Consider the following 13,147-nt stretch of genomic DNA (forward strand, 5'->3'; position numbering starts at 1 on the left):
CCCCTCCAGCTGCCGCCAGCTGTTTGTGCTTAACCCACGCTCGCAGCTCCCCGAGGGCGGGGGGTTCCCGCGCCCTGACGTCACCGTGGGGTCGGAGCCAGGGCGTGATGTCACCGGGAGGCCGTGACGTCACCGCGCGGTCCGGGGAAGCCATGGCGTCACCGCAGGCCCAGGACCGCGGTGGCCCTGGGTGGCCGCGGTGTCCCCGCCGGCTGCTCCAGTGCCCCCGGTGTCCTCAGCGCGGTGTCAGGGTCGGGCTGGGGGCGCGGGGCAGCGCCTGGCTCGGCACCGGCACCGGGACGTGTAACCTGGCACGGGGACACGGGGACACGGGGACACGGGGACACAGAGACACGGGGACACAGGGACGTGGCAGTGCTGGATGCGGTGCCGGGACCTGCCGGCTGTGCCCGGGGCAGAGGCGCGGGGCGGGGGCACCGGCGGCCGGGTAGACGCGGGCACCGTGCGAGGCGGTGCCGGTGCCGGTGGCGGTGGCGGTGGCAGTGCTGGTGGCGGTACCGCAGCGGTAGCCCCGCCGCCCCGCTGGCCGCCCGCGCCCTGGCCCCCTGCCCGGCCCCTCTGGCTTCCCCGGCCCGGCCTAACGAGGAGCAGATGTGGCGGCGGCGGGGCCGGCGGGGCCGCGGTGCCCGGCGCGGCCGCGGCGGGGGCGGCGGTGGGCAGGAAGCGGGGGGCCCCGGGGACCCCGCCGGCGGGCAGCGGCAGCGGGGCGGCCCTGGCGGCGAGGGGCTGGCCGAGGGGCGGCCGGGGGGAGGGCAGAGCCGAGCCGTGCCGAGCCGTGCCGAGCCGAGCCGCCCAGAGCCGCGGAGCCGCGACGGGACACCCTATGCGCTCCTGAGCCGCGCCGGACCGGGCTGACCGAGCCGAGCGGAGCCGCCCCAGCCCAGCATGGCCCCCTGGCTCTGGCCGTGCCTCCTGGCCGCACAGGCCCTGGCCGCCAACTTTCCCCCCCGGTACAGCCTCTACACCGGCGGGGCCGCCCCGCTCGCCCCCGGCGCGGCCGCGGCCCACAGCGGTGCCCGGGCCGCCGGCCGGCACAGGTAGGAGCCGAGAGCACCGGGACGCACCGGGGGGACACGGGCGGCAGCGGGGGCACGGGGGCAGCCCCCACTCCGACGCCGCGGGGACCCCGGCATCGGCCGGGCACCGGCACGTGCCACGTCCAGCCCGGGGGGCGGCGGGAGCGGCCGTGCCGGGGGCCGGGTCAGCGCTGGGGCTCCCCTGACTGGGGGGTCAGCCCCGGCCCCGCGGCGGGTGGGCAGTGGGCGCACGTGGAGGGCGGGGGCCGGGAGCCGGTGCCGCCGCGCGGGGATCCCGCGCTGGTCCCGCCTCGGCATCCACGCGGGGGTCAGCGCTGCCGGGGAGAGGGAGAGGGGCCCGGACCCACCCCATCGCCATCCCCGTCCCAGCCCGTGCCGTGGGCAGCGCGGGGCGGTCGTGGGGCAGCCCGTGCCTGCGGGTCGGGGCGCTGGCGGGGCACAGGGCTGGGGGCGGCCCCGCGCTGGGTTGGGGTCACACACCGCGGCCACATCGGCGCCACAGCAGCGCGGCCGCAGGACTGGGTCTGCCCCGGCCCCACGGCGGCCCCGGCGGGTGGCAGGACGTGGCCCCAACCTGGCGTGCCTGGGGAGGGGGGCCATGGGTCGGGCACCCCCAACTCCCTGGCGGGGCACGGATACGGCTGAGCCTTTACTTGCGGCTTTGGGGGCTCAGCGGGGGCTTCCCACGGGTCGGCGGGTGCAGCGCCCCATCCCCGTGGCTCGCGGGTACGGGGCTGTCCCCACGTCCTGCCCTTTCGGGGGGGCTCCGGTCCCGTTCCACTCCTGGGATGGGGACAGCCCCGGGGCGGGGCGGTGGGACCCCAGGGCAGCCGGGGGGTCCCAGGGCCCCGCGGGTGCGGGGCTGGGAAGTGAAGGGGGGAGGCGAGGGGGGGCCGTCGGTCGGCGCAGGAATTCCCGGCGGCCCCCGGGGAGGAGCTGGAATCCAGCCGGGGCCTGAGGGGAACCAGCCGGGCTGACGGGAACCGGCCGCCGCACCGGGGCCCCGCGGTGGGGTCCCAGGGCCGGGGACCGCTCCCCGGGGGACCGCTGGGGGACGGGTCAGGGGGGCCGGGCTGGGCCCCGGGCTCGGACCATATAAGGCTGCGACGGGGACAGGCTGGAGCCCCACGCCGTGGGGCTGGGGTCCCTGCAACCTGTGGGGCTGGGCTGGGCTGGGGTCCTGCACCTCAGGCAGGGATCCCCACAGTCTGTGGCTGGGTTGGAGTCCCGGTGTGTGGCTGCCCCAATGCTCCTGCCCCACTGGCACAGAGGGGACAGGAGACACAAGGGCAGTGATGGGGAGGATGTAGGATGCCCGTGCCAGGCAGCATGGGAGCCACAGCACGATGTGATGGGGTGTCAGCACCCCACTCCTGGCAGAGCCCCCATCCCCACAGGGCTCCCAGGGGCTGCCCCGTGGTCAGGTGCTGCAGCTGCTCCTGTGAGGTTGCCGGGCAGGGAAGAGGGGCTGCAGGAGGGCAGGATCCGGCCCATTAACCCGCCGCTCTGGGCTGTGACGGTGCTACCGGTGGGGCTGGTTGGGCGAGCACAGGAGCGTGTCGGGGGATCCGGGGTGTGCCCAGGGGGTCAGGTTGTGCCGGGGGGCCAGCATGTGCCAGGAATCCCGTGTGTGCCCGGGGATCTGGTGTGTGCCCAGTGGAACCAGTCTTTGCTGGGGAAGCCAGTGTGTGCCAGGGGGGTCGGTGTGTGCCAGGGGATGCCTGGTGCAGGGGGTGATGCTGGGTCTCTGACGGGGCAGTGCCCGGTGCCTGCTCTGTGCCAGGACGATGTCTGGCTGTGTGCCAGGATGATACCAGGTCTGGTCTGGGACTGTGCCAGGTGCGTGCCGGGACAATGCCTGGTGTGTGCTGGGATGATGCCAGGTCCATGCTGGTGCCTGCTCTGTGCCGGGACAACGCCGGGTCTGTGCTGGGATGACGCCCGGTGTGTGCCGGGACCATGCCAGGTCTATCCCTGAACAATGCCCCGTGTGTGCCAGGACGATGCCTGGTGCCGGCACGTTCCAGGTGTGTGCCCTGACCCCTTCCCTCCGGCAGGAACTGGTGTGCCTACGTGGTGACGCGCAGTGTGAGCTGTGTGGTGGAGGACGGTGTCGAGAGCTTCATCAAGCCGGACTATCAGCCCTGCCCCTGGGGGCAGCTCCAGTGCCCCCGGGTCCTGGCGTGAGTGGGGCCGGGATGGGGCTGAGGGTCTCCAGGGGGACTCTGGGGGGCCAGCGCAGAGCCAGGGCTGACCGCGGCTGTGCTGCCGCCGCTGGTGTTTACCCGCCCCGGGGTCGTGTTTACCTTTGCGCAAGAGCCAGTGACCTCAAGTGGTGCCGGGGGTGACCGGCCTCTGTCCCCCTGGCCAAGCAGAGCCAGGACCCTGGCACACCGTGCAGCTCTTCGGGCCAGTGATGGGGTGATACGGGCGTTGGGGTGATGCCGGGGACAGGGTGATGCTGGTGACGGGGTGACAAAGCCGGACAGGGGCAGGGGCAGCCCCCCGGCCGCCGGTTGTTGAGCAAGACGCAGGCGCCGCTGGGTCAAACCGCAGCCTGTGCTGGGTTTGGCTCCCTGGGGAAGCCCCGCACCCCTCCCAGGACCCCCCAAACTCCCTGTCCCCTCCACTCACAGGTACCGCAGCTTCCTGCGGCCCCGCTACAAGGTGGCCCAGCGGACGGTGTCGGAGCTGGCCTGGCGCTGCTGCCAGGGATACTCGGGCCCGGACTGCACCGAGGGACCCGCGCCAGCGTCCCCCCAGCCCACCGGCCGCCCCCCGGCCCGGCCCGGCCGCCCCACGCTCTCCGGCTTCGGCAACACCCTCAGCGGCCTGGGGGGTGAAGGTAGTGCTGGGGCAGGGGGAGGCGGCGGTGGAGGGACACGGTGGCAGGGGATGCAGTGGCAGGGGGATGGATGTGACAGCCTGATCTGGCGGTGCGTGGCAGGCGGCGGGGACGCGGAGAAGATGCGGCGACTGGAGGAGCAGGTGCGGCAGCTGAGCGAGCAGGTGGAGGAGCTGCGGGCCGGGCAGGAGCCGCCGCCCCGGGGGGCGGAGGGGCACCCCGGGGGCGAGCAGCCGGCCGACGCGGCCGCCCCCGCCGAGGTCCGGGAGGCGCTCAGCCACGTCCAGAAGCGGCTGGAGGAGCTGGAGACCCGCCTGCGCCGCACCGAGGGCGGCCGGGACGGCCCGGGGGCGCCGGGGGGCCCGGGGACCGCGTCACTGCTCGACCTGGAGCGGCGGCTGCAGGAGCTGTGCGCTGCCTGCACGATCGGCACCGAGGGGCTGCGGCGGCAGGCGGCCGAGGACCGGGACCGCATGCGGGCGCTGGAGAAGCTGGTGGGCTCGGTGGACAAGCGCAACCGGGATGCGGTGGAGTCGGTGCAGCGGCACATCAGCAGCCTGAGCAGCCGCCTGGCCCCTGTCCCCCCTGCCCCGCCACCCCCGGACGTGCTCCGGCGCCTGGCGGAGCTGGAGCGGCGGCTGGAAGGGCTGCCGGTGCCGGCGGCGGGGCCGGGGCAGGGGCCAGTGCTGGCGCGGCGGCTGACGGAGCTGGAGGGGCGGCTGAACGCCTCCCGCGCCGGCCCGTGGCCCTCCGAGCCCGAGGGGCGACCGGGGGGGCTGCCGGGGCGCCTGGCCAACCTCAGCCGAGCGGTGGAGGGGCTGGCGGCCAGCGGGGCTCAGCGCGGAGCCCGCCTGGACGAGCTGGAGGGGCTGCTGGCCCGCTGCGGCCACCCCTGCCCAGGGCAGGACGGGCACGACGGGGCGCTCGGCCCCCACCTCCGGCAGCCGCAGGACACCGAGGGGCTCCGTGGGGACGGGCTGGCCGGGACCCTGGGGGGGCTGCTGGGGGCACAGGGAGAGGCGCTGGTCGAGGAGCTGGAGGAGCTCCGCAACCGGACGGGGCGGCTGGAGGCAGCGCTGGAGAGGCTGAGCGGTGACCCCTGCGCCCGGCCCTGTGCCCCGCTGCCCCCCCGGGAGCCAGAGCAGCTCCAGCCCGGCCCCACGGAGCCAGGGGAGCTGGAGGCACCACTGGAGGGGTTCGGCGTCTTCGGGGGCACGTCGCCCTCGGAGCTGCGGGAGCTGCGGGGGGAGCTGGCGGCAGCGCTGCGGGCCCTGAGCGGCCTCAACGCCACGGTGGAGGGGCTGCAGGACGCGCTGGATCAGCAGGACGCCCGGCAGCGCCAGCTGGGCTCCATCACCGACCGCGTGGTGGCCGAGCTGGACCAGGCGGCGGCGGCGGCGGCGGCGCGACAGGCCGAGAGCGAGGAGCGGCTGGAGGCTCTGGCGCGGGAGCTGGCGCGGGCCGGGGGCTGCCCGGCGGGGCTGGAGCCGCGCGTGGCCAAGCTGGAGGGGGTCTGCGAGCAGCTGGAGGCGGTGGCCGGGGGGCTGCGGGGCGTCCGTGAGGGGCTGGGCCGGCACGTGGCCGGGCTGTGGGGGGCCGTGCGGGACCTGAACGCCACGGCCCGCGCCCAGGCCGCGCTGCTGGAGAAGGCGCTGGAGCTGCCGCCCCGGCTCGGCGCCCTCAACGCCAGCCTGGGCCACCTGCGCGGGGAGCTGAACCGGCTGGCACAGCTGGAGCGCCACGGTGTGTGAGCACGGGGACACGGGGACACGGGGACACACGGGGCTGTGGGGCTGTGGGGACGTGGGAGGATGTGCGGCACTGTGGGGGACACGGGGCTGTGGGGACACAGTGGGCCTGAGGGGCTGCAGGGATGGGGGCACACGGGGCATCACGGGCACTGCAGGGGGACAGGGTATCCCGGGACTGTGGGGACATGGGGGGCCATGGGGCTTCGGGGGGGGCACACAGCTGCGGGAACGGCGGTGGAGGTGTGGGGACACAGGGATGTGGGAATGTGGAGTCACCAGGGAACGTGATAGTGGGGCGTGGGGACACAAGACCATAGAAGGATCCAGGCCATGGGGCTGCACTGTGTGGGGACAAGGGGACGCCAGTCATGGGAACATGGGGTTATCACACCTGGGACACCAGCCATGGGTCTGTGGGGTGAGGGAAAAGGCTATGGGGCCAGGGTGGCTCTAACCCTCTCTTGTCTCCAGGCCCCCCTGGCCCCCCTGGACCTGCTGGACCTGCGGGCGAGACAGGCCCTCGCGGCCCACCTGGGCCTCCTGGAAAGGATGGAGAGCAGGGTTCCGTGGGCCCCCCTGGTAAGGATGAGCCTCCTTCGTGTGCCCTGATGCACCAGTGGGGCAGTGCTGGCATGGCTGGACCCTGTGCCCCGGGGTCCTACCCCAAGCCAGTCCTACAGCCCCTCCTCATCTTTTCCCTCAGGGCTGCCCGGAGAGAGAGGTAGGGCTGGGGCTGGGGGCTTAGGGTGCAGGGGGGTGTGGGGGGCTGGGGGGAGAGGACATGGGGCTGGGGGCTCGGGGCAGATGTGGGGAGCTGGGTGGGACTGGAAAGGGAGCAGGGGGTGTCTGGGTTGGCATGGGGGAGCACAGGGCACTGGGAAGCTGGGGGGCAGAGGGGCTGGGGTGCAGGGGGGCACATGGTCAAGGGGTCGCATGGACACGGTGAAGGGGGAGTGGGGGCTGCATCTGCTGGGCTGGGGGGCAGAGGGTGCTGGGAGGGGGATAGAGGGTACAGGGTGGCAGTGGGTTCCCGGGGGCAGGGGCACAGGAGTGCCCTGTCCTGACACGGTGCCCAGGCGAGGTCGGGGAGCCGGGCTCGGTGCCCCGCGTCGCCTTCTCGGCCGCCCTGAGCACCCAGCGCACGGAGCCGGGCACCGTCCTCTTCGACCAGGTGCTGCTCAACGACGGCGGCTCCTACGACCCCGAGACAGGTGAGAGCCCACGGCACGGCCGGGCGGGGACACGGGGGTTGTGGGGCGGTTTTGGGGTGATGGAGGTTACGGTGGGGGCTCTGGCGTGTGAGGGGCTGCACGGTCACAGGGGGATGTGATGCCAGGCGTGATGGTGGCTGGGAGCTCTGGGGGGTGCTGTGCCCGTCCCAGGGCGTGCCGCTGGCCGTGGGGTGCTGCAGGGGATCCGAGGGTGCAGAGCCCGCTCTGGGGGCCCCGGGGGTTCCTGGGGGTCGCTGATCCCCTCCTCCTGCCGCAGGCACGTTCACGGCACCGGTGCCCGGGCGGTACCTGGTGAGCGCGGTGCTGACGGGGCACCGGGGCGAGGGGCTGGAGGCCGTCCTGTCCCGCTCCGGCCACGGCATCGCCCGCCTGGACTCGGCCGGATTCCAGCCCGAGGGGCTGGAGAAGGGGCCGGTGGCCGCGCAGGCCCCCAGCCCCGGTGCCCTCGGTGTCTTCAGCCTCCTGCTGCCGCTGGCGGCCGGCGAGACCCTGTGCGTGGAGCTGGTGTCGGGGCGCTTGGCCCACGCGCCCGACGAGCCCCTCACCACCTTCAGCGCCGCCCTGCTCTACGACGCCGAGGAGCCCTAGAGCCGCCGGGCCCCCGGCGGGGGCACAGCCGGGCCGGGGGGTCCCCACACCCCGACGGGACCCCCCCCACCCGCCCCCTTATTTATCAGCACCCCTCAGCCCTCGCTGCCCCACCGTCACACGGCCCCGCCCCACACCACCCGCCCCGGCCCCCCACGCCGCCCCCCGGCCCCCCACTGCCCCCAATAAAGACGCGGCACCGGGTTTTGTACCCGCGGCTCCGGCTCCGTCCCTCGGCCCGAGGGGGCGGTGTGGGGAGGGGGCTGGTCCCTGCCGGGGGTCACCGTGATCCCCCCTGCCCTGGGGCACAACCTCCCTCCACGGCCCCGGCAGGGCTGTCCCTGTGCCCAGAGGGAAGGGGGTTCCTGGCTGTTCTGGTCACGGTGTGACTGGGATGGGGTCGGGTTCTGACGGGACTGGTGGGTGTCAGCAGCACCTTCCAGGCCTTGGAGCCGTGTCCTGGGGCTGGGGCACCCTCTGGTGCACCCCTGAGCCCGGGTGGTGGCTGTGCTGGCGGGAGGTTGGAGCTGGTGGTACCTGTCTTGGGGGGCCCTACAGTTCCACCTGCTGTTTAATCCACCCCTGGTGGGGGTTTCACCCCCTGCCGTGGGGGCTGCTGTGGGGTACCCTGTTCCTCCATGTCATGGCTATTCCCTGGCCTGTCCTGCCAGGGCATCAGGGGTACCGTGCCCACCACTGTGCCCTTGGAAGGGGCAGGATGGTGGTGGTGGGAGGTGGTGGTGTCCCAGGAAGAACAGGCACCAGGTTGGGTGTGTTTGGGGGTGTTGATGGTCAAACAGGCTCCAGGTCAGGTCTGGGGCACTGGCACTTCCTTAGAGCTTTAAGTGTTTGTGCTCGTGGGTCCCGGGCAGAGGATTTGGAGGGGAAACATCAGGATTTGAGGACGGGGGGGGGGACAGGGGGTGTCCAACCCCAGTTTGTGCCCCTGCTGTTGATGGGTTTAATTAATGGTGAGGTTGGGACTGAGCCTTTTGCCCTCGGGTGCTCTTGGCATCTTCAGTGCCATCAGCAGGTGAGCTCCAGGGACATTGTCTGCCTCTGTCTGGTAACTGGAGGGGTCTTTAGCAGTTCACTGGAGAGGGTTGGTGTGTGGCTGTTCTGTTAATGCAGCTCCAGTGTTGGTGATGTGAAAAAACATCATCTATCCCAGAAAGCTCATCTCATTCCACCCCCTGCCACGGGCAGTGACACCTTCCACCAGCCCAGGTTGCTCCAAGCCCCATCCAACCTGGCCTTGGACACTTCCAGGGATCCAGGGGCAGCCACAGCTTCTCTGGGAATTCCATTCCAGCCCCTCCCCACCCTCACAGGGAGGAATTTCTCCCCAGTATCCCACCCAGATCTCCCCTTCCCCAGTGGGAAGCCATTCCCCCTTGTCCTGTCCCTCCATGCCTTGTCCCCAGTCCCTCTCCAGCTCTCCTGGAGCCCCTTTAGGCTCTGGAAGGGGCTCTCCCTTCTCTCTGGATCCTTCTCTTCTCCAGCTGAGCAGCCCCAGCTCTCCCAGCCTGGCTCTGGAGCAGAGGAGAGCAGATTCTTAGGGAAATCGTTTCTCTGAGATGCATTCCCGCTGTCGGCAGGAGGTGGAGATCCAGAGCCATGACAGTAGTTCTTGGGGAGGAGGGAATTGAAAACTGAGAAGGGCTCAGTCTTTCTGTGTTCTCCCTCGCTGCAGGGTTTAGGGACTCCCCTTCCCATCCCAGTTCTGAGAAACAGCCAAAAGGCCTGGCAGGATATTTCCAGAGGCCCAGGACACACATTAACACTGATGGTCCTGGGCCAGTGGACAACTGGTGTGACTGGGAAGGGATACAAGAGAAATTAGACAAAACCCAAAGATCACAGAAAGATAAAAAGGGAAAAGGTGTCATCAGTCATGCACTGGGATTGTGCTTAAAGGCTCTATGGCAATGGAGAGAACAAATGATAAAAGAAACTAGTAATCTGAGAGATGAAATAAAAGAAAGAAAACCTGTAGAACTGTCTTTACAGTATCAAAATGGCCGATTAAAACAACAGTTAAAAGAGTTCAATGAAAAGAAAAAACCTTGGAAGAAAAATTAGAATGGACATTATTAAAAGCCCCCAATCCTCTGGATGTTAGTAAAATAGGAATATTAATAGTATCACCTGGGAACTGGGATGGTGATATTTGGGAAAGCCCTGATGAAAATGCTGATGAGTGAGAATGGGACTCTGATGACACAATTGAACCCCCACCTCCTGCAGAGGAAGAGGTTCCAGAGTGAAAAATGAGACCCACAATTAAGACCAAAGTGTCTGAAGGACCTCAGGGAGGTCAGAGGAAGAACACGGTCAGAACCACTCCCTGGGACCCCCTGCAACTGGCAAACCTACAGGAAAAATATGGATGAAACCCAGGTGAGTCAGAGACTGAGTATTTGTGGAGTGTGAGCCTTTCGGGGAGCCAGGATGTTGCTGTAGGGAACTGAGAGTGCTGCACTCCGGGGGCCAGGAGTGCCATTAAATCTGGGACCTGAGCCTGCCAACCCACCCCATTCCATAACCAGCAGGGCTGCGTGTTGGGCATGAGGAACAAATGTTCTGGGAAGAGGAGAAGCAGCTCCACACCCACAGGGTCACCTCAGGAAATCTCCCCCACGGGCCCAGGGCAGCTTTGCCTCCAGGCAGTGCCAGCACAGGCACCCCAACCTCGCAGGGCTGGACCCTGAGGTGTTGAGATCTCTCTTGAGAGGAGAGCCAACAATGTTAGAAACATACTCAGTGGGGTGAGGAGATGGAATCAGCAGAGATGTGATGCATAATGAACCTTCTCAGGACCCACAGGCCCTGAGGTGACCGATCCCCACGGGGGCAGAACTCTTCCATGATGAGGTAAAACCATGCAAGGGAAATGGGCTGGGAAAACCATCCCAGAGAGCAAACTCGGGCTGTTGAGAGGAGCGCAAAAACTGCAACGGGGAGACCTTCTGAGTTCAAACATAGCCCACCCAAGAGAAAAGAAAGATCCAAACCCCCTTCTCGCTCAGGGGAACAGCAAAAGGAGTGTGGAGGACACAGTGACCTCAGGTGGTCCCAGTGCAGCTCTCAGGGGACACCCCAGTGCAGTGACAGCAAACTTAGTCAAAGTACAGCAAGGGGGAAACAAGAATAACAAAAAACCTCCTCAGGAAAAACACACCTTTTGAGAAAACAGAGACACAAAAGGGAAAACCCACCGAGTGCTGGGTGAACTTTGGGCCTCCTCACCCAGACCTATCAATGGTCTGATAAGGATGGGCCCCATATCTGCTTCCAGGGGGACCTGAACAGCAACCTCTGAATTTTCTGATTGATGCGGGAGCCCAAATATCTCTGATCACCCCCACAGATGCTGCAAAATTAAACTGAAGTTTTAAGAGAAAAAGGGTCTCTCTAACAGGATTCAAGGGACAGAGTATTGTCTGTTATACTGCCAGAGTCTGTTCAAGGTTATCTGGGGGAAAATGAATGACCTGACACACCTTTGCAATTTCAGATCACGAAGAAAACATTTTAGGACATGATGTCCTTAAAGGAAAAGTTTGGCAATTGCCCAACGAGAATGTTTGGTCATTTGGGCCCACCAAACACCCCATATAGTAAATTTTCTGGGAAAAAAATAGGAAAATTAATCTATTTAAAATGTCTGCAGTTTGACCTGCTTCTGCTGTGACCAGTATCAAACAGTACCCTGTTCCTCCTGCAACCAAAGAAAGGATAGTTCCAGATGTAAGAGACATGTTCTCCATGGTTCCACTGCAGGAAGAAGATAAATTTACATTTCCTTGAAAGGAATAAAACAGCCCTTTAATCGCCTGCCCCACGGGGATCAGCATTCACCCAAAATGGCACACGAGGCTTTACCTGAACTCCTTCAACAGGGAGAAATCCTGGGAGGGGCACAAACCTATGGATGCATTGATAATGCATTGATAGGGGGTGAGGGGGAAAGTGCAGCAGGAAAAACAGCACCGGATATATGGAATAAATTAAATGAGGAGGGGGTAGAAGTGCCCTCTGCCAAATGCCAAGGACCCTCTGAAGAGGTGAAATTCCTGGGAACCTGCTGGGTTGCAGGTCAGGCTGCAGTCCCAGCTGAAACCATTACAAGATTAGATGCTAAACCCACTCCTGCTACCAAAAAGGAACTTCAAAAGATCGTGGGTGCTTTAGGATGCTGGAGAAATAATTTTCCTGGATTTTCTATAGTAGCAAGACCCTTGTATGCATTAATGAGGAAAAAACAGACCTGGGAGTGCCTTGATAGACACAGACAGGCTTTGCAAACACTGATAGAAGAGCTAAAAATATATCAGTCACTTGGGCCAGTTCACCCCAGTGATCCTGTGAGAGTTGAATGGGGTTTTGCTGAACATGATACTTACTGTAATATGTTCCAGAAAGGCCCACATGGACCCAAACAACCATTAGGGTTCAACTCCACAGCATTAAAAGACACTGAAAAAAGATGAACTGACTGGGAAAGGAGATTATTATCTCTGACTCAAGCTCTTCAATAAGGAGAAAAAATTCCCCAGCACCAATCTGTGCAAATCCAAGGCCCTTCTAACCCATTAGCCAGGATTAGGAAGGGCAGTGCTGCCCCAGAGGGGATTGCACAGAGACCAGCAGCACACAGATGGTGTGCCTGTGCCTCAGGAGTCAGGGGTCAAATGGACACAACTGAGGGGCTGACAAAACCTTCCAAATCACAAATAGCTGTGACCCCAGACACGCTGGCTCTGCCCCAGAGTCCTCTGCTTGGTGCTCCTGCACTTACATCAGACTGAAGTTAAAGGTGTTTTCCTGATGCCTCAGCCAATGGCAAGTGGAAGCACAGAGCAGTTGCTCAACACTCAGACAGGAAGGGAAGCAGCAGAAGGAAGAATGGGAAGTGCACAGGTGGGGAAATGGAAAGCTGCACTGCTGGCAGTAAAAAACAGAGACAATGTGTGTTGGTTCCTGTGCAGCCTGGGCTGGTGCCACAGTGGTTGTGTCGGGGAAGCATTGGGTTGGCAAGGGAGTGGAAAGGAGGCTCAGCAGAAGGGATTTTGGATGTGGTGGTTGTTACAGGCTCAGTCCCCACCAATCCACACAGACGGGTCAAAGCTCATGCCCAGGATAAAGCCTCACAGACTGATTGGAACAACCAGGTGGATCAGATGGCAAACATTAAAAATTGATTAACTGGAAGATCCTGAGCACTGGCACCAATTGGGGGAGGCCACACTGTAAATTAGGGCAAACTGGACAGGAAGCTTTATTTTTTGCAGCACAGATTGGAGGCTGGCTACCCACCAGAAAGATGTGCAAAGGCACTCCCACACAATGTCCCCAGTGCCAATTAAGGCTGGGGCAAAATCACCCAGACTTGGCACTACCTTGGCAAATCAAACATAACAAGACACTCTGGTCCACTGGGCAAATTGGTTATATTGTCCCTCTGGGGCCATCCAGTGGCTGTGGGGACACACTGACAGGTGTGGGGGTCTCTGGGCTGTCACTGCCACGGGGCTGATGCCAAAGCTGCTATTTCGGGACTCGGTAACTGGTGTTCCAGTCTCCCTGTCCCAGACTGCACGAGGTGACAATGGATCACAATTCAGCAGCGTGATGGCACAAGGCTGGGCCAAAAGGGGAGCAGCAAACGGG

General features: G+C 65.3%; 1 protein-coding gene across 4 annotated transcripts; it reads left to right on the forward strand.

Moving 5' to 3' along the window:
- The first annotated feature begins 694 nt into the window (after positions 1-694).
- EMILIN1 (elastin microfibril interfacer 1) lies at positions 695-7,685 on the forward strand. Of its 4 annotated transcripts, XM_051770629.1 has the most exons (9): positions 695-1,058; positions 2,898-3,002; positions 3,116-3,241; positions 3,695-3,903; positions 4,006-5,646; positions 6,126-6,233; positions 6,358-6,375; positions 6,731-6,865; positions 7,143-7,685. In XM_051770629.1, exons 1-9 carry the CDS (start codon positions 907-909, stop codon positions 7,472-7,474), a joined length of 2,826 nt encoding a protein of 941 aa, XP_051626589.1. In that variant the 5' UTR covers positions 695-906; the 3' UTR covers positions 7,475-7,685. The 4 variants fall into 4 exon arrangements, with proteins under 4 accessions (XP_051626589.1, XP_051626590.1, XP_051626591.1 ...); XM_051770630.1 differs by lacking the exon at positions 2,898-3,002; XM_051770631.1 differs by lacking the exon at positions 695-1,058 and having other exon boundaries at positions 2,087-3,024.
- The last annotated feature ends 5,462 nt before the right edge of the window (positions 7,686-13,147 follow it).

Source organism: Manacus candei, unplaced genomic scaffold (assembly GCF_025592945.1).
Source record: "Manacus candei isolate 608988 ecotype Guabito, Panama unplaced genomic scaffold, ASM2559294v1 h1tg000121l, whole genome shotgun sequence".
NCBI lineage: Eukaryota > Metazoa > Chordata > Aves > Passeriformes > Pipridae > Manacus > Manacus candei.